The sequence below is a fragment of the Coturnix japonica genome (assembly GCF_001577835.2).
Source record: "Coturnix japonica isolate 7356 chromosome 4 unlocalized genomic scaffold, Coturnix japonica 2.1 chr4random350, whole genome shotgun sequence".
NCBI lineage: Eukaryota > Metazoa > Chordata > Aves > Galliformes > Phasianidae > Coturnix > Coturnix japonica.
Window position 1 is genome coordinate 422,342 of NW_015439533.1, and position 27,922 is coordinate 450,263.

Genomic DNA, 27,922 nt, shown 5'->3' on the forward strand with positions numbered 1-27,922 from the left:
CAGCACAGCACAGCTCAGCACAGAACAGCACAGAACAGAACAGCACAGCACAGCACAGAACAGCACAGCACAGCACAGCACAGCACAGAACAGCTCAGCACAGCTCAGCACAGCACAGCACAGCTCAGCACTGCACAGAACAGCACAGCACAGCACAGCACAGCTCAGCTCAGCACAGCTCAGCACTGCACAGCACAGCTCAGCACTGCACAGAACAGCACAGCACAGCACAGCACAGCTCAGCACAGCACAGCACAGCTCAGCACTGCACAGAACAGCACAGCACAGCTCAGCACAGCACAGCTCAGCACAGCTCAGCACAGCACAGCACCGCACAGCTCAGCACCGCACAGCACGGCACGGCACAGCACTGCACAGCTCAGCACTGCACAGAACAGCACTGCACAGAACAGCACAGCACAGCACAGCACAGCACAGCACAGCTCAGCACAGCTCAGCTCAGCACAGCACAGCACAGCACAGCACAGCACAGCACAGCACAGCACAGCACAGCTCAGCACAGCTCAGCACAGCACAGCACAGCACAGCTCAGCACAGCACAGTGACTCAGTGCTGCTGCATCAATTGTGTTTGGGACCATTTGGTTCAGTGCAAGTGGGGTTTGGTGCTGCTGCAGTCCAGCTCGCTCTTCCTGCAGAGCAAGTGCAGCCCCGTAGCACCCACCCTTCAGTCAGTGGAGCGTTGCATTTCCGTGGGTGTGAAGGCAGGAGGTTTCTGTGCTGAGCAGCCCCTGCACTCAGAGCTGCACACCACACACGTGGCATTTGCAGCCGTGTCCTCACCACTGCAGTGTGCTGAGCTGCAATGGTGCTGCGGCCCCGTGGGCTGCGTGGTGTTGGATTGGTGCTTTACGTACCTGCAGCACCAGGGGAGAGGGCTCGCGTGTTGTGTGCCCACTGCCCCGATGGGGGACTGAGCCCCCCCATGCAGAGTTGTTGGAGGCAGCCGCACACTTCCCGTTTTGCTCAGGGTTCTTGTGCAGAAGTTGGGTGCAGGGTGCAGGGTGCAGGCTCTGGAAGAGCTGTGGGGCCCCCACCCGTCCTGTGGCTGAGCCTGTGGGGGGCAAAGTGCCCCAAGGGGGTGCTGGCACAGGTGGCCCAGCTGGGTCAGGCTAGGGCTGGTGTTAGGGTTAGGATTAGGGTCGGTGTTTGGATTAGAGTTAGGGCTAGAATTAGGGGTAGGATGAGCAGGGTGGCTGCTCCGTCCCCCCCTGCATCCTTTGGCACAGTGCAGTGTTTGGTGCAGGCACGGCTGGCCCCCACCCACTGCTCTCCGTGTCCTTGGGGTGCATGAGGAGATGCATTTCATTCCCTGCAGGGCGCTGCCTGGGGCAGAACAGTGCCTGGGGTCCCTGATGTGGAGCCCAGATGTGCACAAAGCCTGTGCTGATCTTTCCTACCTCCCCACAGTGAACTTGCTGGGGCTGCTGAAGTGGCGGGCCAAGCCCAGCCTGCTGGCCGGGAACCTGCAGAAGCTGATGCACGTGGATGGAGGGGAGGTCATCAAGGTAGGAGGGGGGCTGCTGGCACAGGGTGGGCAGCTGGCAGGTCCTGGAAATGGGCCGGACCCCTCAGAAGGAGAAAAGCCGTGAAGGGGCAGCAGCAGCTCCGTGCTGGAGCTCCCTCCTCACGGTGCTGGGAGCGCTGGAGCTCTCACTGCCGTCTCCTCCCTGCAGTTCCTCCAGGACACGTTGGATGCTTTGTTCTCCATCATGATGGAGAATGCGGACACCGACGTCTATGACACGCTCATCTTTGATGCCCTGGTAAGCAGGACCTGTTTCCCAGCACAGGACCCACCAACCATTGGTGTCATGCCCACGTTTTACCCGGGTCCCTCCCGATGTCTGTGTGCTGGTGCCTGGCGATGCCCCACGCTGACCCACGCTCCCTCTCCCCAGGTGTTCATCGTGGGGCTGGTCGCTGACAGGAAGTTCCAGCACTTCAATGCCGTCCTGGAGGCGTACATCCGCCAGCACTTCAGCGCCACGCTCGCCTACAAGTGGGTCCGGGGCTCCGGGGCTGCAGCGGGGCCGGGGGGCAGGAGCCGCGGTGGGGCTGAGCTCCGTGCACGCGTGGTGCTGAAGCGCCGTGCTGTCCTGACGTGTCCCCATCCCGCAGGAAGCTGATCGGGGTGCTGACACAGTACGTGGAGCAGGCGAGCCGGGGGGAGCCCTGCGAGCCCCTCCTGCGCACCTTCAAGGCCCTGGAGTACATCTTCAAGTTCATCGTCCGCTCCCGGCACCTCTTCGCCCAGTAAGTGCCGCGTGTTGGGGGGGGGTCGGGGCTGAGGGGAGCGGGGAGGGTCCCGTGGGGTCTGTGCGCTGTGGGTGCGCACCTGGAGCCGGGGAAGCTGAGGGTGGTACCCGCGACTCCGGGCGCTGCTGCGTCCAACCGGCCTCGGCTGCGGCTCCTCCCGTGGAGGTTCTGCCCGATTTCTGCCACGTGCGGGGGGTGGCAGCAGCGATTGTGCCCGGGGGGGGGAGGCCGAGGGGCGGAGCTGGGGGAGAACGAGCGCTCCCGGGACTGCTGCGATGGGTGAGACCTGACCGCGCCTGCGGAGCGCGATGGCAGCGGGGCGGCGGGTCGGTGTGTGCGAGGAGATTCCCGCAGCCGGGTGTCGGTCACACGAACCGCTGCTGGGTCGGATCCGCCGAATGCGCGTGTCGGGACGCGGTGCCCCGATCCCGGACCGCGGGGCTCACGTCCCACCCCCCGGCGCTGCGGCCCCGCTGTGCCCCGCGGTGCTCGGTGCGGCTCCCGCTGCCACGGCCTCGGGAAATAACATCTCCTCTCGTGCGTGTAAATCACAGCATCGTGTAAAGCGGGGCCAGGAGGGACACGCAGAGGTCAGAAGTAAACTCCTGCCCCAGGGCGGCGTTGGCTGCGCTTCCGCCGCTCCTGACAGATGGCTTTTGTCAATGCGCCCTTACAAACCTCCCTGCTGCAGACAGCGATGCTCCCCGGGCAGCCAGCGCAGCTCAGGGCCTGGCAGCCCAGCACACAAACCCTGCACTTGCCGCTGCCCACCCCAGAAAGGCCCCGATGTCCTCATCCCGCAGCAGAATGGGGACATTCAGGGCTGTGCGGGACCCTGTGTCCTTTGTACCCTGTGGGCGCTGGGTTCCCATTCTCAGCCCCTTGGTTTGCAGTGGGACAGACAGCACCCCCAGCCCGGTGTGTGCGTGGGGACACACAGAGATCAGCGGTGGGAACTTCTGAGAACGCTGCCAAGCAGTTACCAGGAAGGGCAGGTTGTGTTCCTGTTTCGTTCCTGGTATGGGGCACCGAAAGCTGAGCTGCCCCAGCAGCAGACAGAGGTGATGTGCACCGTGCAGAGCGGTGCTGGAGCTGGGGTGCACCGTGCAGAGCAGCTGTGCTGGAGGAGGTTGCAGATGGCAGTGGTTGCACATGGAGGTTGCAGGTGGAAGGGGCTACAGAAGGAGGTGGCTGCAGAAGGATGAAGGGGGCTGCAGCCCCGTGGCTCCATCAGACAGAGGAAGCCACCCCTCTGCTTTGAGTGGAAGGAGAGGGCAGATCCTCAGCTCTTAAGGCTTCTGGCAAGGCAAATTAATTCTATGGAGCATTTGCAAGCAGCTGTATGAATTAGTTAGTGTTAAAATAAAGACATCCCCGAAGACATGTAGTTTTTATTCATCTTTCCTTTATCTTTGAGATCTTAACAGCGGAATAACACGGGCTCTTCAGATCTCCCAGATCCTTTAAACGGTGCTAAATTCTGTGCGCAGTCTGGAATTGGAAGAAATGAGATTGTAATTACAACGAGTTACTGCAGATTGCTGGATCTGTTTGGTGACGTCTGCTGCAGCCAGAACCAGGCAGTGGCCCCGGTGCTGCTGGTGGGGGACGTGGTGGGCACTGCTGCTGCCAGGGCTCCCGGTGGGATGCTCTGAGCCCGGGGGTCAGGAATGGACCCCAGAGCGTGGCTGTATTTGCTGCGTGGTGCACATCAGTGCTGCCTCGGCCCATTGGGACGTGCAGCGACTGCTTTGCGGTGCTGTGGTTTGAGCTGTGGCACACATGCAAGGTCAGAAGGCAGAGCTGATAATTCCTCTTGAGTTGTTTGTGTGGTGCGTTGTATTCATCCCTGTTCTCCTGGACTTCTGTGGGCCAGAGTTTGCAGTGATCAGCTTGAAAACTGGTGGCTGCTGCTGCTGCTGGTGGGGCATTAAAAAGGGACTATGTGAAAAACTGGATAAATCTCCAGTTAATGATGCTCATCACATGACATTGTTCCTGTGAGAGTGGAGCCATGCATGGCCTCCACTTCATTCCACTGATCCTAAGGCACAGGGGATACTCTCCATCCCTGGCCTCATCTCTGGGTTTGGGCTGAGCACAGCGTTGGGCTCCAGAGAGGGCAGCATTGCTGGGAGCCCCACACTCAATGGCTGCATATGGGGTGGGAGGGGGGAACTTCCTTCAGTTCACTCCAGCCGTGGCTGCATTGCAGTGCTGACCAAGGGCTGCACACAGCAGTTATTCAGTGGATGGTCAGTTTAAGACCAACCGAGATGCCTCAGCCAAATCTTCAGGGTTATTTATCTAGTATGTTCCCTTGGGCTCATTTACCAGGAAGGAAAGATTAATCTGAAAGCAGAACAACCCAATTGCAACTTTAAAAAGCAAAGAAACAACATTTAGGCAAAAAGCAGCTTCAACCAAAAGCTGATGAGCTGAAATTGCTGCCCTGGTTGTTCTGCTGCTGTGTGGGGTCAGAGTGCTGGCTGCAAGTCATGGAATCATAGACCCATGGAAGGGTTTGGGATGGAAGGGACCCTCATAGAACCACGGAATGGTTTCTGTTGGAAAGGGCCCTTAAAGGCCACCTGCCCCTGCAGGGAGCAAAGGCACCCACAGCTCCATCCCCTGAGCTTGGGGGTCTGCAGGGTTGGGGCACCAACCAGTGCCTCACCAGCCTCAGGTTTCCAGCTGAGGCAGGAGGAAGTGATGGAGTCCCCATCCCTGGGGCTGCTCAGAGCGGTGGAGCTGTGGCTCTTGGGGACGTGGCTCAGTGCAGCTGGCAGTGATGCTGGCACAGGGTAACCCTTGACTGTTGCAGGCTCTACGAGGGGAAGGAGACAGCCGAGTTCCAGCGCTCGCTGCAGCGGCTCTTCCAGACCCTGAACCAGCTGATGAAATCAACCCTGGAGGGGCCCACGCTGCTCTCCCAGGTACAGTGGGGGGCTCTGGCTCTGGCGAGGTGGGATGGATGGATGGATGGATGGACAAATGGATGGATGGATGGATGGATGGACAGATGGATGGATGGATGGATGGATGGATGGATGGATGGACAAATGGATGGATGGATGGATATGTGCGTAGGATGAAGGAGAATGGATGGATGGATGGATGGATGGACTGGATGGATGGATGGATGGATGGATGGATGGATGGATGGATGGATGGATGGATGGATGGACAAATGGATGGATGGATGGATGGATGGATGGACGGATGGATGGACGGATGGATGGACAGATGGATGGATGGATGGATGGACGGATGGATGGGTGGACAGACGGATGGAGAGATGGATGGCAGCCAGGCAGTGTGCCCAGCTGGGTGCACAGTGCTGCAGCCAGGGGTGAGCTGCAGCTCCTGCAGCCCTGCTCCTGGCCGGGGTAACGCAGCTTCTCCCTTTGTTTCCCTGCTGTCTCTGTGCTGATTCTGTGGTTTCAGTGTTGCACTCCTTTGTGGCATTCTTAGGTAACGCCATACGGATTAACTCATGTTTTAAAGCACGTAGTTGAGGGTTGATAATGAAAGCAGTCCTCGAGGGGAAGTGGGCTGTCCTCATCCTCATCCTCTCACCTCATCCAACTACGGATCACTCCCCTCGTTCCCGCTGCAGTCCCGTTGCCCCACGGATGCCCTGTGCTATGGAGCCCCACTCGCTGCAGTTTTACAGCTCACCTGAGTGATTTGTGCATCACTCGGCGCTTTGAGTCGGGCCTGAAGGAAATAGTTTTTTGCAAACACATCAGCGTGGAGCGGCTCCATCCAGGTGCGGCAGAGGACGACCCGCCTTTGCCTCCCCTACACGACATCCCCACAGCTGAGCTGCTGCTATATATAATAGCGGCGATGAGAACAACAGAACGCGGCTGTGAGGGGCGGGCGGGCATCGTGCGGCTGCCCCAAGAGCTGAGCGGGGACGGGCCGCGATCTGCCTATAGCCGGGCTCAGCAGCGCCCGGTGCGGGGCTGTCAGCGGGGACAGCGAGGGGGCTGCTCTGACTGCCCGGACGAGGAGCTGCGTGTGGCTGCGGGTCCCTCTCAGTGCCGCTGTCCGGCTGGATCCCGGCAGCGCTTCTCAGCCCCAGTGCTGCCGTTTTTCGGTACCGGGTGCGGGCTGCGCTCCGGCTGGTGACAGCGCTATGGCAACGCGCCCGTCAGAGGCAGCTCGCCCGAAGTTGGGAGCGATTTTTAGGGGAGCTCATCAGAGCTTTTCTATGCACGAGGATGTTTCCGGCGCTGGGCGGCCCCGGCCCGGGGCACGACGCGAGGTTTGACATTAGAGCCCCATCGCTGCCCCGAGCCCTGCCCGGCCCGGAGCGCATCCCCGCGTGTGCAGCTCCAAGGGGGGAACCTCGGCGTCCCTCTGTGCGGATGCGGTCGCTGCGCGGAGCCCCCTCCCCACCTGAGAGACCCCCCCCCCCCATCACCGCCGGCGGTGCCCGCGGGAGCTGCCGTCGGCTGACGCAGCTCTGCCTACTCCTGTCGTTAGAGCTGCAATTATCTGATCAGCGCAGGCAGGGCTGATAATAGCTCGTTAGCTGCAGCGCTCCCGGGAAGGACACCTCCTCCGTGAAGGGAGCGCTCCTTTGTTGCGCTACTTCGGGCGTTGGGGTTTTGCACTATTTTGACTGCTCTGGTGCCACGGGAAGGAGCCTCACTTAGGTCTGACGAGGATGGAGCCGGGGGCAAACCTGTGTGCTCCGGGGATGGGAGCAGCCAGGCCCCCTGGTACCTCCAGCACTGCTTGGCTGGTCCTGCTCCCAGAGCCCTGCTCTGCTCTGCACCTAAAGCAGCTGTGGTTTGGGATGGGATGGAGCTGCAGACTGTGGGCACGGGCAGATCCCAATGGCACACAGCCACACCTGGGGATGGCAGACCCAACTCTGACGATCAGCTGTGGTCCCACCACAGAGAGGGGGCAATCAATGCAGAATTAAGGAGTGGCAGAAAAATGAATGTTAATGAGCCCAGCTTGGCTAAGCATGGAGGTTAATAAAGCAATCAGATGTAGGGGATGGTTCTTCTGAAGCTGTGAACGTGGCTGAATGAGATAACCAACACAGTGTGTGAGAGAGCAGCGGTTCAGCTTCATACAGCTTTCTGGTTTAAAATTAGCATTGTATGAATGCACTGAAATAACTGCTTTTAAATCTTTTTCATATGTATCTTCTCGGTAAAGAGAGGGGAAAAAAGCAATTAGGGATGGAGAGGCTCCCGCAGGGGTGGGCGTTTCTTTTGGCCGGAGCTGGGTGTGTTGGAGGCCCAGGCGGTGCTGCTGGCACTGGGGGTGTCTCGGGGGCCATTGGAGGCAATGGTTGCTGTTGAAAAGAGGCACAAAGAGGGGAGGGGGTCAGCAGCCTCATCTTTCCGCAGGGAGCAGCCCTCAAGTATCTGCCTTCCATCCTGGAGGACGTCTTTGGGATCTTCGATGCCTCAATGCTGGGGTAGGTGGCCCCGGCCCCAGCCCCACTCCCACAGTGATACCCACCCCAGCTGCCCCAGTCTGGGCAGTGCCTCCTCAAACCCTCCCTGTGCAGATGTGGGGGTTTGGCTCAGTTTTGGCAGGGATCAGTTGGTTCCCGGTGCTCTCTCTCCCCTTGTCTTCGCCAAAGGAAAGGGATGGCACTGCCTGGGGCTGCAGAACAGCCTGGCCTTGTCCTGGCCTTGGCCAGGTCCTGCAGCTTGATGGTTGGTGCTCATTAATTCTCTTATCTGCATGGCAGGGTCCTGCTGCGGGACTTCATCGGCAACCTGCAGCCCCAGCGCCTGCTGAGGCAGAAGCTGCAGTCCCTGACCGACATCGTCAACAGCAAAGTCTTCCAGTCTTATGGTGAGAGCAGTGCGGGCTCCTGCAGCACAGCCCAACCCACACAGCTGAGCACAGCACAGGGAGGAGCCCCCCACCCCACTGCCCCCACTTTGCTCCAGCATTGCTGGGCTGTCTGCAGGATGTGAACTCCCAGAGCTGCTGCCAAAAGCCACGCGTTGCTGATGCCTGGTGCTATGGTACTGATCTCCAAGGACGGCTTTAAAACATTGCATTGCAGAAGGAAATCAGGCCTAGAGGGAGGAGGGGGGTGTAGGGAGGTGGCAGCAGTGATTTTCAGGGTGAGGATGCTGGTGGTTTCCTGTCCAAAGGGGTGAATACCGTGTGTGGTTCTGCAGCTCTGCCTGGAGACTGCTTAGAGCCATGGAAGCACTGAGGTTGGAGAAGATCCTTAAGACCATCCAGTCCAAGAACCCAACCATTAACCATTGATATTCTTCATATAGATGGTGCAAAAGGGGCAGCCTTGTTAAGTTTTGCCTGTGAGAAGGAAGAGGCTGCCACAACATGGCTGTAATGTTATCTCAGTGCACAGTGGAGGCAGCACTGGCCAAAACCTGGCAGCCGGGGGCTGTTTGGGTGGGAAAGTCTCCATCTGTTGTTAAACCCAAAGCACCCTTAGCAGAGAAGCAGTGCAGAGTCCCAGAGCCTTTCCATTAGGATTTAAAGCCTTCCCAGAACCATTTGCTCCAGGCTGCAGCCCAGATGCCTTGTGCTTCCTCTGCGCACTCAGTCCCTTTCAATGTGGGGAGCCGTGGGTGCCCACAGTCAGCCCCACACCTCCACCTGCCCCACAGAGTGCCGGGATCTGCTGCTGCGCATGGCTGTGCCCCTCCTGCAGGACCTGATAGAGAGGGGTGAGGAGGAGGACGCCTGCGTTGAGCTGCTCAGCACCATCCTGGAGGTGCTGTACGTGGCCCAGAAGGTACCGCCCAGCTGCACTGCTGGTCCCCCCTGTCTGTGTTGGCTTCAGCCTGGAAATACGTCTGGCTGCTGGTTCATCACTGGGGTGGCTGTGGTGGGACAGTGCTGTCCTTGCAGGCTTTGCACTGATTTCCAGTGCTCTGTTTGTTGCAGAGAGCAGAGGAGGACCGGCACAGGGAGCGCAGCAACTCGGAGCTGGTGAGTGCCGGTCCTGGGGGTCTGCAGGGGGAATTTGGGCACCCAAACTCTGCAGGGAGCCTCATGCAGCTCCTGCCCAGCGCAGGCCTGGGGTTGGTGCATGGAGCTGAGCTGCTGCGGGGATGGAGGAGCCTCCTGCAACAGTGACTGATGGGGCTGGGGACTGCAGGCTGCACTGAGCCCTTACAGCCCACACCCGGCTGGGTCTGTGTATGAGGACAGTGCCCTCTCAGCAGTGCTCTGTGCCACAGCCTGTTTTCCATGAGTTTTTCATTACTTCTCACCCCTGATTTCCCTCGGTGAAGCGCTGCAGGTCAGGTGTTGCTCTCTTGACCCATGGGATTGACTGAGACCCTTGCAAATGCTTGGGGCTCTGCCTGCCCAGACAGCCCTATAGCTGCTCCATGGGACCGTAGCACCCAAACTGTTCCCAGATGTGCTATGGTGGGTGATGGGGGCAGACTCCCCTGCACTTCCAGTAGCGTTTGCCCTGGGACCCACAGTGCTGTGAGCGTGCTCTGTGCTCTGCTGGGCTGCTCCTGCTGCTGGGCACTGGCTGTGGTACATGGCAGCTGGGCTGTGCACTGGGGCAGCTTTGAGCCTCAGGGTGCTGCAGACACAGCCAGATGCAAAAAGAAATGTGCAGCCTGAGGATGCAAGAGCATTCCGAGAAGCTGCTGGAGGGATGGAGGCTGCCCTTTCACATGGGATTTGCAGTGCAAAGGGTTGGTGGGGATTTCTGCTCTCAGTGGTTTCAGTGTATAACATGCAGTTGGAGCAGTGGGGATTTGCAGCTGCTGAGCAGAAGTTTTGGGAAGGATGAGTGTATGGAGGAGTGAGCAGAGCCACCCGGCACAGGAGACACGGGCTGTGTGCAGGGGAGCAGTCGGTGGAAGTCTCGTAGAATCATAGAGTTATAGAACAGCCTGGGTTGAAAAAGACATCAAAGCTGATCCAGCTCCAGCCCCCTGCTGTGTGCAGGGTCACCAACCAGCAGCCCAGGCTGCCCAGAGCCACATCCAGCCTGGCCTTGAATGCCTGCAGGGATGGGGCATCCACAGCCTCCCTGGGCAACCTGTTCCAGTGTCTCAGCTGAAGGTGCTGCCCCAGTTCTGCCCTTCCCCTGCTCTGTGGGCACTGTGGGACTCACAGGTGTCAGAGCTGCAGCTCAGGAGCACAGAGGCACAGAATGTGAGTTGAATGTGTGCTCCGTGCCCCGGGCTGTGCTGTGCCCTATGGTGAGTTTGGGGTCTCTGCTGCCGGCCAGTGCCACCACCCCTGACATCTCCTCAGGGTCACTCTGTGTTACACATCCTGGCCACTCTGCAGCAGCCAGAGTGGAGCCCGCGGAGCCCTGCTGAGACTGGGGGGACTGTTCCTCCTGTGCCGGCCTGGAGAGAAAGCCCTGCTAATGGTGGAGCTTCCAGCAGGGAGCTGCGGCACAGCAGGAACCATTGCTGGGGCTGTTCCCCACACGAGCAGCTTCTGCTCAATGGGCTCCTGTTGCTCTCGAGGCCGGGGCGCTGCGTGTGCCACAAGGGGTGCCCCAAGCTGCGCATCTCCCGCACCCCACAGCGCCCACTGCGGCCGTGACACCCCGTGCTTTGCAGGTGAAGGTGAAGAGGCACGTGCAGCTGATCCTGGAGCGGCTGCTGCACACCGTCAACCGGCGGGTGATCGTCCTGGAGAGGGACAACAGCCTCAGGGTGAGTTACCGCCGCCGCCGTGGGACCGCCCCGCTTCCCCTGGGGGGGAGGAAGTGCGGGAGGGGCTGCGGGACGTGGGGATGGGGAACTGGTGGCAAATGTTCCTCGGCGGTGCCGCCGTGTCTGACAGCAGCTGCTGGGGCCGCGTTTGTGGGTATTTAACGCAGCAGGATGCACGAGGAAGCCCAAAAAAGGAAGGAGGAAATGCGGCAGAAGCTGGTTGTGGAGCAGGGGGAGCGCCGGGAGGAGCACGCGTGGTGCTTTGATGCAGGAGGCTCGTTTGGCAGCAGATGCGGGGGTTTGGGCTGAATTATCTGGAAAACTGTGACCGGACCCGACAAACTGCCCTCGTTTTACACGGGAGGAGCACGCTGGGATGCTCACCTCGTGCTGAGCTGTTGGCGGGTTGCAGCGCGGCTCAGGCGCTGTGCAGGGCTGCTGCACTGCGTGCAATGGTTTAATCGTGCAGGAGGGGGAAACGTGCTCCGTGCAAGTGCGGCTGACCAGGCAGCGTGGAGCAGGCCAGGCACATGGCTCTGGGTTGTGTGGGGCAAAGGGATGGGGCTGATGGCACTTGGGGTGCAGTGCTGTGGGGAACTGCCATGCAGTGCTATACCATGCTGTGCCATGCTGTGCCGTACCGTGCTATACCATGCTGTGCTGTGCCATGCACCACGCCTGGGGAGGTTTTCTTGGGCAAACCCATTGTTTTGCCATCCGATGCCTGGCTCTCATTCATTAATACATGGCTAAACCAAGGTGCCACGGGCAGGATGGGACCTTCCTTCTCACTGGCTGTGCTGCTGTTCCCTGGCAGAGGGGCCGGCAGCATCTCTGTGCTTCTGGAGAGACCCCATTGCTGGGATGGTGGAGGGTGCTGTCCCTCCTGTGCATGTGGCTGCAAGTAGCCCCGGGCTGTGCTGTGCTGTGCTGGGCTGGGCTGGGCTGTGCCAGACTCTGCTGGGCTGTATAAGGCTGTGCCAGACTGTGCCGTGGTGGGTGGGCTCTTGCTGGTTGTGATTCAGGTGGATTCAGGCAGGCGATGCGTGCTGGGCTGGGTTTGGTGTCATCTCGCTTTTAGCCTTTGTTCTCAGAACGCATGATTCAGTGCCAGAGGAAGTGAGAGAAAAAAAAGAGCTGTTTGAAGCTACCTACGGGGCTGTGACAGAGATAACGAGCAGCGCTGGCTGCCGGGGCACTGCCTGATGCGCAATGCGAGGAGATGGAGAGCGATGCTTTGACTCAGCCTCACTTTCTCTGCTCGCTCCTCTTCCCCACTCCATTCCCACTGTGCTCCAGAAATGCTGTCTGGCAGCTTTCTCACCTTAGTTCATCCCTTTCATTGTGCTGTCACAGTCCCAGGCTTCACCCCACTGCTTGCAGCTCCCAACCTGGGCTGCAGCCACTGACTGCTCTGATCCAGACCATCGTTACATCGATGCTGAGCTGCTCTTCTTGCAGGCTGGAATATTTGAGCTGCTGAATTCTGACCCCTGCAATCAGCTGATGAATCCTGCAGCCAGCGGCCTGGGCAGACACAGAGTGTTTGGGGGGGGTCAGTTCCTGCCCTGGGCTGTGCAGGGAGAGGAAGCTCCATCCCATGCAGCTGTGTGGATGGCCAGGCTGCTCAGTGACCCCAGCACACAACGGCCTCAGTGGGCAGAGCAGCAGCGTGGGGAGGGGAGGTGGCCTCACACTGTGCAAGGAGAGACTCAGGTTGGATCTTAGGAATCATTTCTCCTCCTGCAGAGCAGTTGGGCACCGGCAGGAGCTGCCCAGGGATTGGGGGTCACCATCCCCTGAGCTGTTCAGAACCACAGAGGTGTGGCACTGGGGGTTATAGTCAGTGGGCTCAGTGGGGTGGGGGGGGGTTGGGCATCTTGGAGAGCTTCTCCAACCTCGGTGACCAATTCTATGAGAGCTGCAGCACTCCTGGGTCCCAGCCTGCCTGCATTGGAGCTCCTCTCTCCTGCCTTCTCCACCACCCCTGGCAATGGGCGCAGGGCTCTCATGGTGCTCCCACTGTACAGTGGGGTCTCCCAGGAGCTGCTGGAGCCATGGGGCTGCTTGTGGCCAGGATGGGGTCACAGCACTGATGTGGGGCCGGGGGCCGCATCCAGAACAGAAGCGCACAGCCAGGAGAGGGTGTAACAAAAATAGCTTCTCCCTGGAATTTATTGGTTTCTCCATAAATACAGCTGCTGCTCCGCTCCCCTCCCCTCTTATTTACATGGGTTCTTCAGTACGTTAAACAGAACGGTTAAAAGTATAAAAGCTGGTGCTACCCAAACCCTAATGTCAGAAGGAGGGAGAAGAGGCAGGAGCCGCTGTCAGTGCTGGGGCTCACAGGAACCAGAAGCACTTGCGCCGGGATTTCTTGGTGTCCAGCTTTGCGGGGGGTGAAGGCTCCTGCCGGGCGGGGGGGACGGGTCCGGGTGCGGGGCTGCTGTGCGCTGCGTCGCCCTCCATGTGGCTCAACACCCGCTGGAAGCGGCCCTCCTGCTGCCGAAAGTCGTGCTCCACGCTGCGGGGAGAAGGGGCGGCGTCACGGTGCTGCGGTGGGGGCTCAGCTCAGCCTGCAGCCTCTGCCCCCCACTGCCTGCATGCAGCGCGGCTGTGAGTGGGGTGGGGACAGGACCTGGGGCCGGGGCCAGCTATCATATCATATAGAATCATATCCTGCCCACACATGGCGCTGCCCTGCACCCAGAGCGCGCAGGGACCCTCAATTCTGGAGGGGCAGACAGACAGACAGCCCTGACCCAACGGCTCTTCCCCGTTCATTCCTGGCATCAAAGCTGCCCTCGGAGCTGCCCTGCTTTTCCCTTGGCTGTGGCTCCTTGTCCTTTTCCTGCTCTTCCATCCCCTCACCGAAGCTCCTTTGTCCTAAACACCAGATGGACCAAATCCCTCCTGCAGAGCTGAGCCGCTGCACGGACCCTCCCCAAGTGCCCAGAGCTTGTCCCCTGCACTGGTGGCACTTTGGTACCAGGTAGTTTGGGTTTTGTGCAGCAGAGTCCCTGATGTAGGAGTGCAGCAGCACAGCGGTGAGGGGCCATGCTGTGCCCATACCAGGAGGGACAAAGTCTGGCTGTGTGCCCTGGGGGTCTCTTGGGGTCTACTGCAGTAGAATGCTCTGGGTATTGACCTGGCCAGGGTGGGAACCAGCCCCCTGCCCTAGCTGGAGGACAGAGGGATGCAGTGCTGGGATCTTTGAGACCCCTGAGAGCCCCTGGAAAAGGGCTGTACCCAGCCCTGGGGTCACAGACCCCCACTGCCCTCACATCCCTGAGCCCAGTGCAGGGGTGAGTCTGATACCAATCCTGATGCAAGGCACGTGAGCACCGTTGGTCCCGGTAGGGAAGGAGGCATCACCCACCAGCACCATCAGGTCTCCTGCACGTCCCCAGAGCCCCCCGCTGTCCCAGCAGCACGCAGGGCGCTGCAGGCCACGTGCTGCGATGCTCCCTCACCCGGAAAGCACTTCCATCTCCGAGCAGCCACCTCCCATCAGATCAGCAAGGTGCTGCTGCCGGCACCGCACGTGGCTCTGACACCCGCGCAGCACGACGGCTCCCCGTGTCACCGCACGTCGTGAGGGCACCGTTATCCCCGTCTGCCTCCGGCAGGAAGGGTGAGCTCAGGCAGACGGAGTGCGCCCCTGTCCCTGCAGCGCCTTCCCGTCCCCATTCTGCCCACCCAACCACCGCCCCCGTCCCGCTGCGCCCCGCTCCGCTCACACCGCGTCCCACCGGAGCTTTTTCCGCTCACGTGGAGGCAGCGGAGCCCAGCGGGAGCCCCCAGCAGGACCCAGCTCCCCAGCGGTGCCATCTCCCCCAGCCGCGGTGCCGCATGGAGACAGCCTCGTCAGTCCCAATTAGCGCTGACGGCCCCCACGAGCTGCGGCGGGGACTTGGCTCCGGGCTCGGGTGGCAACGAGCCGGCGACGAGGGGCGGCCCCAGCAGCGCCGGGCGGGGAGCGGAGCTGGGGCAGCCCCGGCCCCGATGTGCCCGAGAAGCGCGTGCCCCCCGCCCGCGGCGCTGCTCAGGGCCGGCTCTGAGCGGTAACAACAGCGAGCAGGAGCCGGGGCACGGCAGGGGCAGGCGGGACACCGGGCTCCCGGATCACGCTGCACTGGGGCAGCATGGGGACACTATTGACACTGCAGCACCGCGCTGCGCGCCGCCCTCGGGCTCAGGGCGGCATTTCTGCTATGAACGGAGAGTGACGGGGGAGGAAACGTGTCCGGGAGCGTCCCCAGGGCGGCAGCGCTGCCCCGTACCTGTAGATGATGCAGGCGCAGTCCCGGCACGTCCCGCAGTTGGCGATGTCCTGCCCCGTCCGGTACGAGTGTCGCCTGCAATAGAGCAGCAGTGCAATCAAACAGGAGATCCGGTTTCTGGGCCCTCCTCTGTGCCAGCACCGCAGCCAAGAGCCGGGGATACAGCTCGGCTCCAGGCTCCTCTCCCCGACCCCACTCTCCTCTCCCCCCCATGCAGCGCCCTTTAGAGCCGGGCCGAGCGCGGCTGAGCACATTTGTCCCTCGGTCGCAAAGCAGACGGGCGCAGCAGGAGCCCCAAATCCTTTGCGCTCCGTCAGCCTCATCTCGTCGCTGCCGCAGAGCTGCGCCTCGTGCCCAAGGCCACCCCATGACACACCACGCGCGGCACCACGGAGGGAGTGGGATCGTGGGCAGTGTGGGCTCAGTGCAGGAGCACTGCGGTGCCCAGCGGTGCCCGACAGATGGGCAGGGGTTGAAATGGCAGCTTAATCGCCAGCCTACGCTGGATTTATCTTCTTTTTGATGTTTTTGTACCAAAGCATCCTCCTCCTCCTCCAGGGAAGGTGCATGGGACTGAAATAAAGCAGAGTTGGCTGACGAGCCCCAAAGGTCAGCTCAGCCCCAGAGCCATCCTCCTCCCGGATCTCTGCAGCAATGCTCTCTGCTGCTGGTGCTGAGCGCTCGCCCCACGCAGCCCCACGCAGTACCAGGCTGCTGCTGGAGCCGTGAGCTCCATGGGCCCTGGGCACTACAGGGAAAGTGCCCCAACAAAGGCGTTTGGTCCCCCAGCAGTTGCCCCCTCCCCACCTCCCCCGGCCCTCAGGCAGCCATGAAAACACCCCCCATCCCACATTTCCCTGCTTAAACTATTTCCTGTTTCTCGACCTTGATCGCGGTTGTTCTCAGCCCGCAGAAACTGGGTCTTGTAGTGTACCAAATTACACCTTACAACTGGGATTATAGCACTGGCACATAAATTAGATCGTGATACCTTTTATATACATACATTAAAAGCACATAAATATGTGTGCGCACCCAGTGCTGTACAAGCAGAGCTGTGGGGGATGTGGGGATGCCGTGGGGAGCTGTGGGGCTGGTGGCAGTGCTGGTGTGCATGGCCTCGGGGCCACCCCACAGCTGTGACACTGATCCATGGCAAGTAGGGTCGGGCTGTTCCACAGAAGGACACTGGGATCACCCTTTATGGGATTTCCTACCCCACTCTCTGGGCGTCTTGTTTGCTCATTTGACTGCAGCAGTCTATGGAGCTGAGATCTTAATTAAGCCCAAAGTGAAGCTCCATCAGCTCCAGCAGGTGAACTCATCCCAGCAGCGGGAGCGCAGCAGCCCTTCCGATGGGCTCCGCTCTGCACTGCACAGCTGGGCATGGCACTGAATGGCTGTGGGCAGTGATGGCAGCAGGTGGGAGCTGTACTGTGATGGGGGGCACTGCCAGCCCATGCCCTGCGCATGTCACACAGGGCAGCAGACCCTCAGCAGCTCTGAGAGCTGAGGGTCAGACAGATGCTGTGCTGGGGAAGGAGCTCTGCACCGTGCCCTGCTTCTGTGCTCTCTAACGCTTCTGTGGGATCCACCATCAGCCCTGCCTGGAGGGAGGCACTTAGCAGCAGTTTAATTTGGTTAAACAATTAAGCGTGTGCTCAGGCAGGAGGGCCAGGACTCAAGCAGGTGCCCATCTGGCAGGGCAGAGCTCACTGCAGGTGCCACCCGAGCACGGAGCCAGACACCACGTGTGAGCTGGGCACGCACCCGGCTCAGCGCCTGCAGCACGAACGGCTCTGCCAGTGTGAGGACAAAGTAATGAGCTGCCAAGCTAACGAGCTGCCCCATCACAGTGCCCCAGGCCGTTCCCACACAGTGCGGCTGCAATGCCACCTGCAGCTGCATTGGGTGGTGGTCCCCATCAGCACCGTCACCACTGCTCTTGGGCCACATTAGACACGGGAAGTTGACCAGTTGTGTGCCAAACCCTGCCCAACCCCACCAACCCTGCCAAATCCTCCCAAACCACGCCAGAGCTGCCAGACCATGCCAAGACCTGCCAAAACGTGCCCCCTGGGCAGTCCTCCCAGCATCGGGGCCCCTGCAAAGGCTCTGCCTCTCTGGTAGCTGAGCCAGGGAAACTATCGCTGGTCATTAAAAGGAACATCCTGAGCCATGGCCAGGGCAAACCAGACGGGCTGTGGGCCCCCCCTATGGTGCACACATAGCAGCACAGGGAACGACCCCTGGATACAGCCCTATGCTTGCCAGGGTGAGAGCCGGCATGAGGAGCACTGCACAGGAGGGCAGGCGCAGCAATGTCTGTCCACAGGGCATCTGCAGCAGTGGAGCCCATAGCTGGGACATGCAGTGCTGGGTCTCTGCTCTCAGTGGCACAGAAGAGCCTTGGAGGTCCCTGCTCCCCCCGTCCTTTGGCTGGCACAGCCAAGGGCTGGCAGGCCACTACCCCAAGTCACAGTGCCAAGCAGATCAGGACGGCAGCTCTGAGCAGCTTGGAGGGAAGCATGTCCGGAAGGTGACATGGCTGCCATCCTTGGCATGGCCACCTCTGTCCATCACCAGAGCCCTCATAGAGCCAACCCACCCCCCCTGCCATCCCATCTACTCACCCGTCCCGCTGGGCCTCCTTCTTCTCCAGGTCCTGGATGACGTCCAGCAGCACGCGGATGGTTTGCTGGCTGGTCTCCAGCACCCCTTCCAGGGACTGCAGCTGGGACTGCAGGTCCCCCTGTGCCCCCTGTCCCTGAGATGCGTGGCCGTGCTCATCCACCACCGTGGCTCCCGGTGTCCCCTTGGCCGCCACCACCATCTGCAGCAGGTCCTGCACGTGGCGTAGCGTCTCTGACTGCTGGGTGCTGAGGCAGGGCTGCCCGTGCTGGGGGGGCTCCGGTGCGTGCCCACTGGGCTGAACCGCTGCACTGACGCCATGTGGGGGTCCCTTGTGCCTCTCCGGATCTGCCTGCTCGTGGCTGGGCTTGGCAGCGCGCAGCTGGCTGCAAATGTCCTGCGTGTCCGGACGGCCGAGTGCAGCTGGTGTGGTCTCCAGCACAGTGGCGGCAGAGCTGTGCCAGCCCGGCGCTGGTGGGATGGGTGCTGGGGTGCAGCAGGGCCTCCCCCAGGCCGAGCCACAGAGCTGGTGCTGGGGTGGCGAGGGGTCAAGGGGGGGGTTGCCCTGAGCTGGCTGGTGGAGGAGGGGCGGCTGTCGGTGCCCGCGGGGCAGGCTGTGCTCCGAATCGCTGCGGCCAAGCACCCACAGCTCAGAGCAAGGCTGAGACTGGGCGCAGGGCACGGAGGCTGGACGCTGGGGGGGTCCCCGCCCACCCCGGGGGGTCCCGCCGGGCCGGGCGCAGGGCTCAGTGGAGCAGCTCCTGGCTGAGGGGGTACAGCTGGCAGCGGGGCACCCGGCTGCTGTGCCTGGGTATGGGGGACAGGGATCCCTGGGTGGTGGCGGCGGCGCGCGGCACGCTGCGGGGTGTTGGGTGAGGGGGGGGTCTCTCTTGGTCGTGGGCGCCTGTGGGGGAGCAGCCCGCACCGAGGCAGCTGGCGCAGCTCCCCCCGGGCAGCGGGCGCTCCCCAGGGCGGCGAGCGGCTCCGTGTCCATGGCCACATCGCAGACGCTCCTGCTGTGGGGCCGGGGGGCCGGGAAGGGCTTCTGGAGGCTGGGGGAGGTTTGGATGGCAGCGCTGGCGCAGACCTTCCTGGGCATGGGCAGCGTCAGCGAGCACGGCTGGGCCTGGGGCCAGCTGCGCCGCGAGGCACAGAGAGCCGCCGGCTCAGGGGGGGCCCTGGGGGGCGGCGAGGCACGTGGGGTGTTGGGGCCGGGCGCTGGGGGGGGGCTGCCCTCCACCAGGTCCTTGAAGCGCACCTGCTGCGTGCGGTTGCGCCGGCGCTGCAGGCGGGTCTCGATGTCCGGCGAGTCGCGGTTGAGCAGCACCGAGCGCACCGTCATGGCTTTCTCCTGGCCGCCCTCAGCGGAGGGCACGGCATCCCGGCTCAGCATGGCTCACAGCCCCGCCGCCGCGGGCCCCGCGCCGTGCCCGTCCCCGGAGCTGCCCGGGGCGGCGGGCGGCCTCATCCCGCACCGCCGCGCACAGGGGATGCGGCGCAGGAGGCGGGCACGGGGCTGCAGGGCATGCTGCCCAACCCCGCACCTACAACCCCCGCCACGCGGGCACCCCGAGCGCCCTGCCCGGCTCCGTGCCGCCCCGCTGGCAGCCCATGGTCCCGCCGCCGTCCGCCGCGCTCAGAGCTCCCTGCGCTGCGCCCCGCCGAGCTCCAGGTGCTGCGTGGCCCCGTACATGGCTCCCGGCTCCCCGACCTGCGGGGACAGACAGAGGTGCGTGATCCGGCCCCGCTCCCGCTGCTCCCGCAGCTGGGGATGTCTCCCGCTGCCCCACGGAGCTCCCGGCCTCCGTGCACCCTCCCACCCTCCATCCCGCGTGGCCATCACCAAATGCAAAGAGACAGGCTTTGATCTCTGGCACTGCCTCCTCAGCACAAAGGGAGAAGGGAAAAAAAGAAACCCCTTTAGCATAAACACGTTACAAGTTCACAGCTCAAATCAAGCAGAAGAAGCCGTTAAAAATAGCTCTGCCTTGCTGGGACTCGGTGCCTCGTGTTTGGAGGGTGCTGAGAGCACAGCAGGATGGGACGGGCACAGCCCTGGGGCACAGGGAGCTCAGACGGGGGGACGGGTGGACCCCCCCCCCATCCTGCCATCACTGGCACACAGCTAAGCGTGGCTCCCCCTCCCCGAGCAGGGGGGGCACAATCCCTTCCGAGTCCTGCCCTGGCTGTGCCCCCACACCAGCATTGAGCCCCCGTGCCCATCCAGCTCTGCCCACACTAATTACCCACCACTGCCCGGCCCATTGCCCTGCTGGGGTACATGGCATCACACAGCACCCCGTGGCACCACGCAGTGCCTGCATTCTGCACCTGGCACCAGCAGCACCCACCTGCTCTGCAGCCAGAACAGCCCTGAGCCCCACAGAGGCCCACAGGGATGGGCTCTTTGCACTGCCCTGCCTGGTTCTCACTGTAACGGAGCAGCTGTCTCAGCACGGTGACCCGGAGTCCCTATGTGCCAGTCATCAGCTGATGGTGCCGGCTTCCATACACGTCCTGGGACCCAGCAGGAGCTCAGTGAGCACCCAGCCGTGCCCAAGCAGTGCAGGTGCCACACACACTGCACGTCTCCGCACCCCTCACTGCTGCCCCTCGCCCAGCACTCTTAGGATGCTGCTCCATGCACCACCTGCTGCTTTCAAGCCATGCTGACACTGGAGGTGTTTGTGAGGCAGGAGGTGATGGGGCATCTCATTGGTATGGACGGCAACGGGCTGAGCTGGGGAGCAGGATCATGGCTGCACAGGGTTGGTGTGAGGCAGGGAGGAGCGGCCCCGTGCTCACCCCTGGTCTGGGAGGCTGAGCGGGATCGGGCAGACCCGCTGGGACCACAGGACCCGCTCCAGCCCCACGGTGTAGGAGAGGTGTCCAGTGACAGCCGTGCCAGTGCTCTGCCACCAAGTGCATCTCCTGTACAGACACGTGGGCACATCCCTGTGCTGCACCAACCTGCTGCACGTGGGCCAGCACCAGCACAGAGGACGGAGTGTCTGGAGGGTGCCAGGAGCTCCCACAGCCCAGCACAGGGCAGGAGCACTGAGGGCACGATTCGGGCACTGTGGACACACACGGCCCTGCAAACCCACGGTGTGGGCACAGAACAACCCCAGCAGCTCCGCTGCCCACGCAGCCAAGGCGGTGCTGTCAGTCAGCAGCACTCTGCCGAGACACCCCGCGCCTCTGAACTGAGCACCGCTGGAGATCTGAAGCACGGCACAAGGACAAAGAGAAAGCCGATAAATTATACATGTGCTGACTGCGTTTGGAGAACAGTTCTGAGGCTGTCAGACACCAAAAGCTTGGACCCTCCCGCTCGTCCTTCTGCATATGCATTACGGTACGGTCAGGTTTAGTGCTGCGCTCAGGCGCTGCTTCTGGCACTCCTGCATCTCCCTCTGCTCATAATGAGTCCTGCTGGGGGACTGAACCTGGACCATGCAACCAAGAGGCTGCTGCATCTCACGGACCCCGTGTACCAGAGCTGAATATGAAGGAAACATTTCTGCCGACAGATCCAGCTGGAAGCACAGCTCCAGGGACATTTTGGATGCATGGAAAAGGCCACTGGGAGAGGCTGTGCAGGAAGCGCAGGCACCCAGCGCTCAGCACATCGGGGCTCTCCAGCTGCTCTCTTCCAGCATGTTTGCATGGAGATGGTGCTCAGGCCCACACACGCTGATGCATCGTATCCCACCTGCCTTCCTGCGCCCACAGCTCTTGCACCAAGGCACCCTATGCGAGACCTGAGCTCCCAGACAGAGGGCACAGGAGTAGAAGTGTCCCTTGTTAATGTCAGAACAAGGTTCGGACAGCTCTGTTCCTTGCTGAACAACATGGTGGAGCCTTTTTGGGGTCCTAAAACCACATCAGCCAGGGAGGGCCGGGGCTGCAGCTGTTCCAGCAGTTCGTCTCTGCAGGAGGACAGCCAGGACCAGGAGAACAGGCAGATGGGAGGGGACAGCTGAAGGATGAGAGCTGCACGGTGGCTGAGCTGTCCTCAGGCGCCCTGTGCCTGCAGCCCTCCATCAGTCCCTGCTCCAGAGTGAGCGTGGGGGCTGCTCACACCATCAGCCCAACCCCAAGCCCAGCACACACGGGCACAATGGTGTCAAACCCTCAGGCTGCACAGTGCTCAAAGCTGCAACAGGAGGCAGAGAGGACTGAGCCATCCCAGCGCTCTGCTTCTGTCCATGCACTGTAGGCATGGTGCACAAGGGGTTGGGAGTCCCCTTGTTTGGAGTTCAGCTGAGCCAGCAGAGCTGTGCTGCAGAGGGCAGGCTGGCTGTGCCTGCTTGTCCAACGGGACCGATGTGCACAAACATGGAGCAGCCACACTCCTGGAGGTGAGGCACCACCGGAGCCATGGGCACAGCACAGCAACCCAGCAGGGAAGCCTCGGTGCCACAGGGCCTTCTCCTCTCCTAGATCCAGGTATGATGGTGGCCAAATCCAGACCTCGGGAGAGCCCCAGTGCTGTGGGATGATGCACCAGAGGAGCTTGGGGACAACTTGTGCAGCACCACCGAGGGCAGCAGTGGGATGTGCTCAGAGCCTGACTAATGACAGCTGAAGCACAGCAGCGCACACCGGCCATGCCAGCCAGCACGAGGCTCTGGGAAACATGGTTCATCAAACCCATTTGCTGCCTGTTTTGATGAGGCTCCAAGTTTGGTCAGTGAAGGTAAAAGCCTGGATGGAACAGACCTACATCTCTGTAAGGCATTTGACATTTTCATGGAGAAACCAGAAAGACATGAAAGCAATGTGCCACGCATTAAATGGATTAAAGCCAGGCTAACCAGCGTGTCTCAAGACATAACCATCCAGCACTCAGCACCAACCAGATGTGCTGCTGGCTGGGTCCTGCAGAGGGGCATTGGGCCCCACAGTAATGCTGGAGTCAGTGACCTCGAAGAGGAAAATCACTGGCAGTATTTGTGGATGATGCAAAGACTGAAAGAAGGATAAGGAATGAAAATGACAAATACGGGATCATGTGGGCATCCACACAGAGCGCTGCAAGAAAGGAGTCTCAGCAGTGGGAAGCAGCTCTGCTCTGCAGCCACACAGGTAAAGTGCAACAACTGTGCCTAAGAGCCAGAGGTCATCGCTTCCAGATGGGGAAGGACCTTCCTGAAAGGTGAGGCCATTTGGTGCCAGAGCAACTTGGACAAGATTCAGGTGGTGATGGATGCTCTCCTGACAATTATTTAAGGTCTGAGTGTTTTCCTCCCCTTGTTCAATTACAAGCAGTAGATCATATCAAGTGATTTATGGACAAAACCAGATGACGCCACCATAATGCAATAAATGACAGGAGCACCTCAGCGTGGGCTCTGGCTCCACAGGATGCTCAGGGCAGTAGGGTTAGGTGCCCCATGGGCTCACTGGCACCTGGAGCCACGGAGGCATTGGGTTCGGGGTCCCCATCTCCTGGCCACCACCACCATCAAACTGCAGCACTGGATCCCACCCTGCAGTCTCACTGCCTGGCACACCGAGGGTCCCCACTGCCCGGTGCCACCCTGCCTGGTACACTGTGGGTCCCAGCTCCTGGCTCCTCAGGTAGGACACCAGGGACAGGACACCCTGCCAGCCCTGCTGGGGGCCCTTCTGCACCCATCCTCCACCTCCTCCTCCTGGCGACGTCTGTGGAAGAAGGAAAACCAGAGCAGACACATAAATCTTCTCCTCAAGACGCAGGAAGCCAGGAGATTAGATTTATGAGAGAGGAAATCATCTACTTCTGGAGCTGCAGAGGAGAGCAGCTAATTACCCGCCTCTACTACAGGGTGCGATGGCTCCTCCTGGGACGGAGCCTTTGCTGCCCCTGAGCTCAGACGTGGCACAAGGTGGGAGGCAGCGTGGGAGGAGGTGTGTGCTCACAGCTGATGGCCGGGCAGCAGCCAGGTGCACAGCGCTCAGCAGCAGGACCTCGTCCCAACTTGGCTCCACGAGGACTCGGTGTGTTTGTGCTCAGCACGGAGCATCCACGGGACTCGAGGGCGGATGACAGAGCGTTGATCAGCAATGCCAGCACACAGCTCCTCACAACGGCAGTGCCAGCACAAAGCCAGCACGTGCCCTGCCCTCACAGCTGCTCTTGGAGGCCCTTCACGCAGACCTGGTTTCCTGCAGGCACTTCATCACGGCCACTTTATCCCCCCATCTGTGCCTGGGTCAGTGCTGTGTGCTCTGTTGAGCTCTGCTCCTGCACAGAGCCCTCGTGTGCCACATCCCGCCCTGCTGCGCTCTCACGGTGGGGGCACTCACCCCTCCATGGCAATGGGTCCCACGTCCCAGCAGCACCCATCGCTCCCATTAACCCCCACCTGCAGCATTCACAGCATCATCTCACACGCTGCTCCTGCACCCCGCAGCCCAACCAAAACACTGTCAGTCTGAGGACAGCCGCAGGATGCTGCGATGGAGCCACACACCAGCACAGCCAACACCACGCGGGCGCTGTGGAGGAGCCCCACCAGCACAGAGGTCCCTTTTTGGCTGCAGGTGCCTGGTGGAAATGGCAGCTCATATGAGCAGAGGGATCTGCGTGCATCCATCTTTATTTAGGTCACTGGCTGAAGGGCCTTGCAGGAAAATGAGTCACATTCCCCACCCCGGGGCCTGGAGGAGGCAGGTTCTCCCTTTGCCCCGGTGCCTCTCGCAGGGTCCTGCAACCCGTGCCCAGAGACTGGAGCCAACCGACCAGGGAAGAGGCAGAAACATCCTCCCAGCACCTCCTGTCATCACAATATTGCACTGCTTCTTTCAACTTCCTACACATGGGTGCAGTTGGACAGGGACGCAGCGCAGCCTGGAGACGCAGCAACATACAAAGGCTTTGCAGGAGGTTGTTAGGAGCCCACAGAGGCCAAATTGTTCTGTCTCCAACGCTAACACAGCCATCATGGCAGCAGTGCTGGTGCCCCCACTGGGAGGTGTGGAGGCAGCGACCTGCCCAGAGGAACACAGAGGAGCACAGACCCCACAGACAGCGCGTGTGGAGCAGGGAGAGGGGAGGAGGCGGCTTCCCATCCCAAGGCTGTGCTTGATAAGAGCATCGCTGCAGCACTGCTCGGCCGGCTCTCCTGGGGGGTATGGAAGAGCAAGGGACGGCGTGGCTGCTGCCTTCCCAGCACATGGTGTGGGCAATGTGATGTTCCTCGGAGTCCCAGACACAGCCCATGCAGGTACAGGGATGTGGGGAATCACCTGATTCACCTGGCTGGGGATCCTGCAGGCCAGGCCAGTGCTGCCCCAAAGTAATTACAGGACAAATGAAATAGGATGTGGCCTGAAGGCTCGTGGTCATGGGAGGCTCAGTGCCCCACGAGGCATCTCACAGCTTCCATGGAGGGAAGTGTTGCCCGTCACAGAGCCGGGCTGGGGCTGCATCTGGAGCCACAGCATCACCAGCAGCCTGCAGGCTGGGGAGCCCCGCAGCCAGGGCTGGGATGTGCTCCTCTGCATGCCAGGATGTTCTCAGAGCCTCACGCTGTCTGCACAGCGCATTTCTGGAAGAAGCTGGGAAGGTTCTGCCCAGCATTTGCAGGCAGACGCTCACAGTGCTGTGCCTTTGTGCCTTTGTGCCTTTGTGCCTTTGTGCCTTTGTGCATTCCTGTCCAGGGGGGCTCAGCCCCACGGCTGGGTGCGTGACCCCATTGCAGCTCTGAGCGCACAGCCCTGCATGGAGCAGTGCCCCATCCCACACACAGGCTGCAGCCCCAAGAGCCGCCGCTGCTGTGCGGGCAGTGGGAGCTGAGGCTGCTGCGGCTGCAGCTCCCATCACCGGTGCGGAGAACATTGTCTCAGAATACAAATTCCTGCCTTTAAGTGGATTTCCATTGCCATCCAGCAGCACCCCCCCCCCTCCCCCTATTTATCTTTATGTGCCTTAGACAACACTCACTGCCAGGGGAATCTGGGAATTAGTGTCTTTCTGCGCCGTGTGCCTCAGTTTCCCCACCCGTAATACAGCCAGGATGATCCGGATCATGGCTGATCGTGGCTCTAAGCACACGAGCCACTCACTGTCCAGAAGCACTGGTTATGACTGAAGCATTGTTACTACAGATGGAAATGAACCCACTCATTATTTGTGGCCTCTGAGCACTACCATACTATTAAGCAATTATAATAATTATAATTCATCAAGAAGATAACCTCTGTCTAAAGGAGCTCCCGTCTTTAAACCTGTTCTGCTGCTCCGCATGCACTGCATGGATTCAGAGTGCAGCAGACACGACGCCCACCGGGAGCCGAGTGGGACCCCCACGCCGTGCCCAGCGCTGCCCGGAGCCGCTTCCTGTGCTCAGCGGGATGCAGGCGGGGCGTGGGGTCAGGGCGCAGCCGGCACGCGGCATCCCCGGGCTCCAGGAGGGGCCCCCCCCGCAGGGCAGCGGTGCCGGGGGCTGACACACCGCGCTCTGCAGCCGCCCACCAGCCCCGTGCAGGCGCAGCGGCACAGCCGGCTCTCGGCCATCGCCCGTGCGCACCCACCTCGCTCTGACCGAACCTACGGCTCCGCGCAGACCCTCCGCTGACCCCCGCGGCCCCGCGAGGAGCTGCAGCCCCCGCTGCGGGATAAGGGAACCGAGCAGCCCCCGGGCGCGGTGCCCTCCCGTCTCACCCCGCCCGGTTGCTCACGCGAAGGCCTTGAGCTGAGCGCACGGCGCCGGGAGCTGCCGGGAGCAACGTGGGCTGCATCCCTCCCTCCCTCCCTCCCTCCGGCGCCGGCGGCCCGTCCCCGCGTCAGCGCGGCGTGCGGTCCCCGAAGTGACAGCGCCGGCATCGCGTGTGCGCGTGTCAAACGCAGCCGGCTCCGCTGACGGACGTGTCTGCTAACGAGGGGCAGCAGCGAGGCGGGCGCTGCCGGAGCCCCCCCCGCCCACGAGCCCCCCGGGACCGTTCCGGGAGCGGCGTCGCCCCGCGCCTCCGGACGGCAGCGGGGAGGGGCTGCGGCGCGGGGCAGAGCCCGGGGGGCTCCGGCGCTTCTCACGCGGCGGATCCCAGCGCTGCGGATTCACCTGCCCCAGACACGCTCTACCGCCTCCAGCGCGGCCGCGCGCCGCCCGGAGACCCCGCCCGGCACCTCCTGGGGAGCCCCGGCGGAGCGGAGGAGCCGCGGGGGTCCCTGACCCCAATGACACCCGCGGCTGCTCGGCGCCCAGCATCGCGCTGCTGCCGCGGGGAGAATCGGGCAACGCCACCCGCGCACCGCGGCTCCCCGCGAGCATCCCGGCTCCACGCGCCTCCGAGCACCGCGCCATCCCGCGCCGCTCCTGGGTCCCGGTCCCGGCCCTGCGATTACCGTAACGCTGCGGGGCTGCCGGCCCAGGGGTTCCCCGCACCACCCCGGCCCCCGCGCTGCGGGGCCGATCCCCGAGGGTCCGATCCCGGTCTCGGCCCGGCCGCCCTCCCCGAGCTCCCCGCTCCCAGCTCCGTACCTGGCGCTCGGCGGCGGCGATGCAGGGCGGTGTGCGCGGAGCGCGGAGCGCGGCCGGGGCGGAGCCGCGCGGGCTCGCCGGTACCGGGAGGCGGAGCCGGAGGGGCGGGGCTGCAACGTGCCCGCCCGCTGGGAGATGCGGGCAGCCCCGCCGGACCCGAACCGGAGCAACGGCCGCACCGCGCGCGGGACGCACCGCCGGCTGCACAACCCCGCTCGGTGCGGGCAGCGCGCGCCGGGCGCGGCCTCGGTCCCGTCCTCGGTCCTGTCCTCGGTCCCGTCCTCGGTCCCGTCCTCGTGCGGCTCCCGCCGGACTTTGCTGTGTTGCCCCGTCACCTCCGACCTTCCGCCCGGGATCGCAGCCCTCGGCCTGTCCCAGCCCCGCAGCGCGGAGCCCCGGGAGCGGCGGGTGTCGGCACCGAGCGGGGCGGTGGGGAGCAGGAGGTGGGGAAGCGCCGTCGCGGGGCGGTCGGCAGGAGCTCGGCGTCCCTCGGCCATCACAAACCTCCTGCTCCGAGTCTGCCCAGAGCGCCGCCGTTGGGCCGAGTGGGCTCGGGGCGCTGCTGGGGAGTATTTGAGAGCTGAGTCCTTTGTGTCTGT

The 27,922-nt window shown here is 62.0% G+C and overlaps 2 protein-coding genes across 2 annotated transcripts in view; one reads left to right on the plus strand and one right to left on the minus strand.

Annotated features, from left to right (window-relative positions):
* LOC107306830 (dedicator of cytokinesis protein 2-like) overlaps positions 1 to 27,922 on the plus strand; it is a 55,959-nt gene that overhangs the window by 17,270 nt on the left and 10,767 nt on the right. Inside the window, exons 19-28 of the mRNA XM_015850190.2 lie at positions 1,431 to 1,528; positions 1,697 to 1,786; positions 1,922 to 2,022; positions 2,142 to 2,276; positions 5,104 to 5,215; positions 7,658 to 7,728; positions 8,008 to 8,114; positions 8,909 to 9,036; positions 9,189 to 9,233; positions 10,844 to 10,939. Of these exons, the coding sequence (XP_015705676.1) occupies positions 1,431 to 1,528; positions 1,697 to 1,786; positions 1,922 to 2,022; positions 2,142 to 2,276; positions 5,104 to 5,215; positions 7,658 to 7,728; positions 8,008 to 8,114; positions 8,909 to 9,036; positions 9,189 to 9,233; positions 10,844 to 10,939 (983 nt within the window). The remainder of the gene's footprint in view (positions 1 to 1,430; positions 1,529 to 1,696; positions 1,787 to 1,921; positions 2,023 to 2,141; positions 2,277 to 5,103; positions 5,216 to 7,657; positions 7,729 to 8,007; positions 8,115 to 8,908; positions 9,037 to 9,188; positions 9,234 to 10,843; positions 10,940 to 27,922) is intronic.
* LOC107306832 (INSYN2B protein-like) lies at positions 13,088 to 27,365 on the minus strand. Its single transcript, XM_015850193.2, has 4 exons — positions 27,324 to 27,365; positions 17,856 to 19,564; positions 15,223 to 15,297; positions 13,088 to 13,463 (listed from the first exon to the last, which is right to left on the minus strand). The coding sequence occupies exons 2-4, from the start codon at positions 19,244 to 19,246 to the stop codon at positions 13,283 to 13,285; spliced, it is 1,647 nt and encodes a 548-aa protein (XP_015705679.1). The 5' UTR covers positions 19,247 to 19,564; positions 27,324 to 27,365; the 3' UTR covers positions 13,088 to 13,282.

What these genes read in the sequence shown, in the direction of transcription:
- LOC107306832 (XM_015850193.2), bottom strand. Translation starts at nt 19,246, where the DNA reads ATGCTGAGCCGGGATGCCGTGCCCTCCGCTGAGGGCGGCCAGGAGAAA. An exon ending in AAGGAGGCCCAGCGGGACGG is followed by an intron (nt 15,298 to 17,855) that starts GTGAGTAGATGG and finishes GCTCTATTGCAG; the next exon opens with GCGACACTCGTACCGGACGG. An exon ending in TGCGCCTGCATCATCTACAG is followed by an intron (nt 13,464 to 15,222) that starts GTACGGGGCAGC and finishes TTCTCCCCGCAG; the next exon opens with CGTGGAGCACGACTTTCGGC.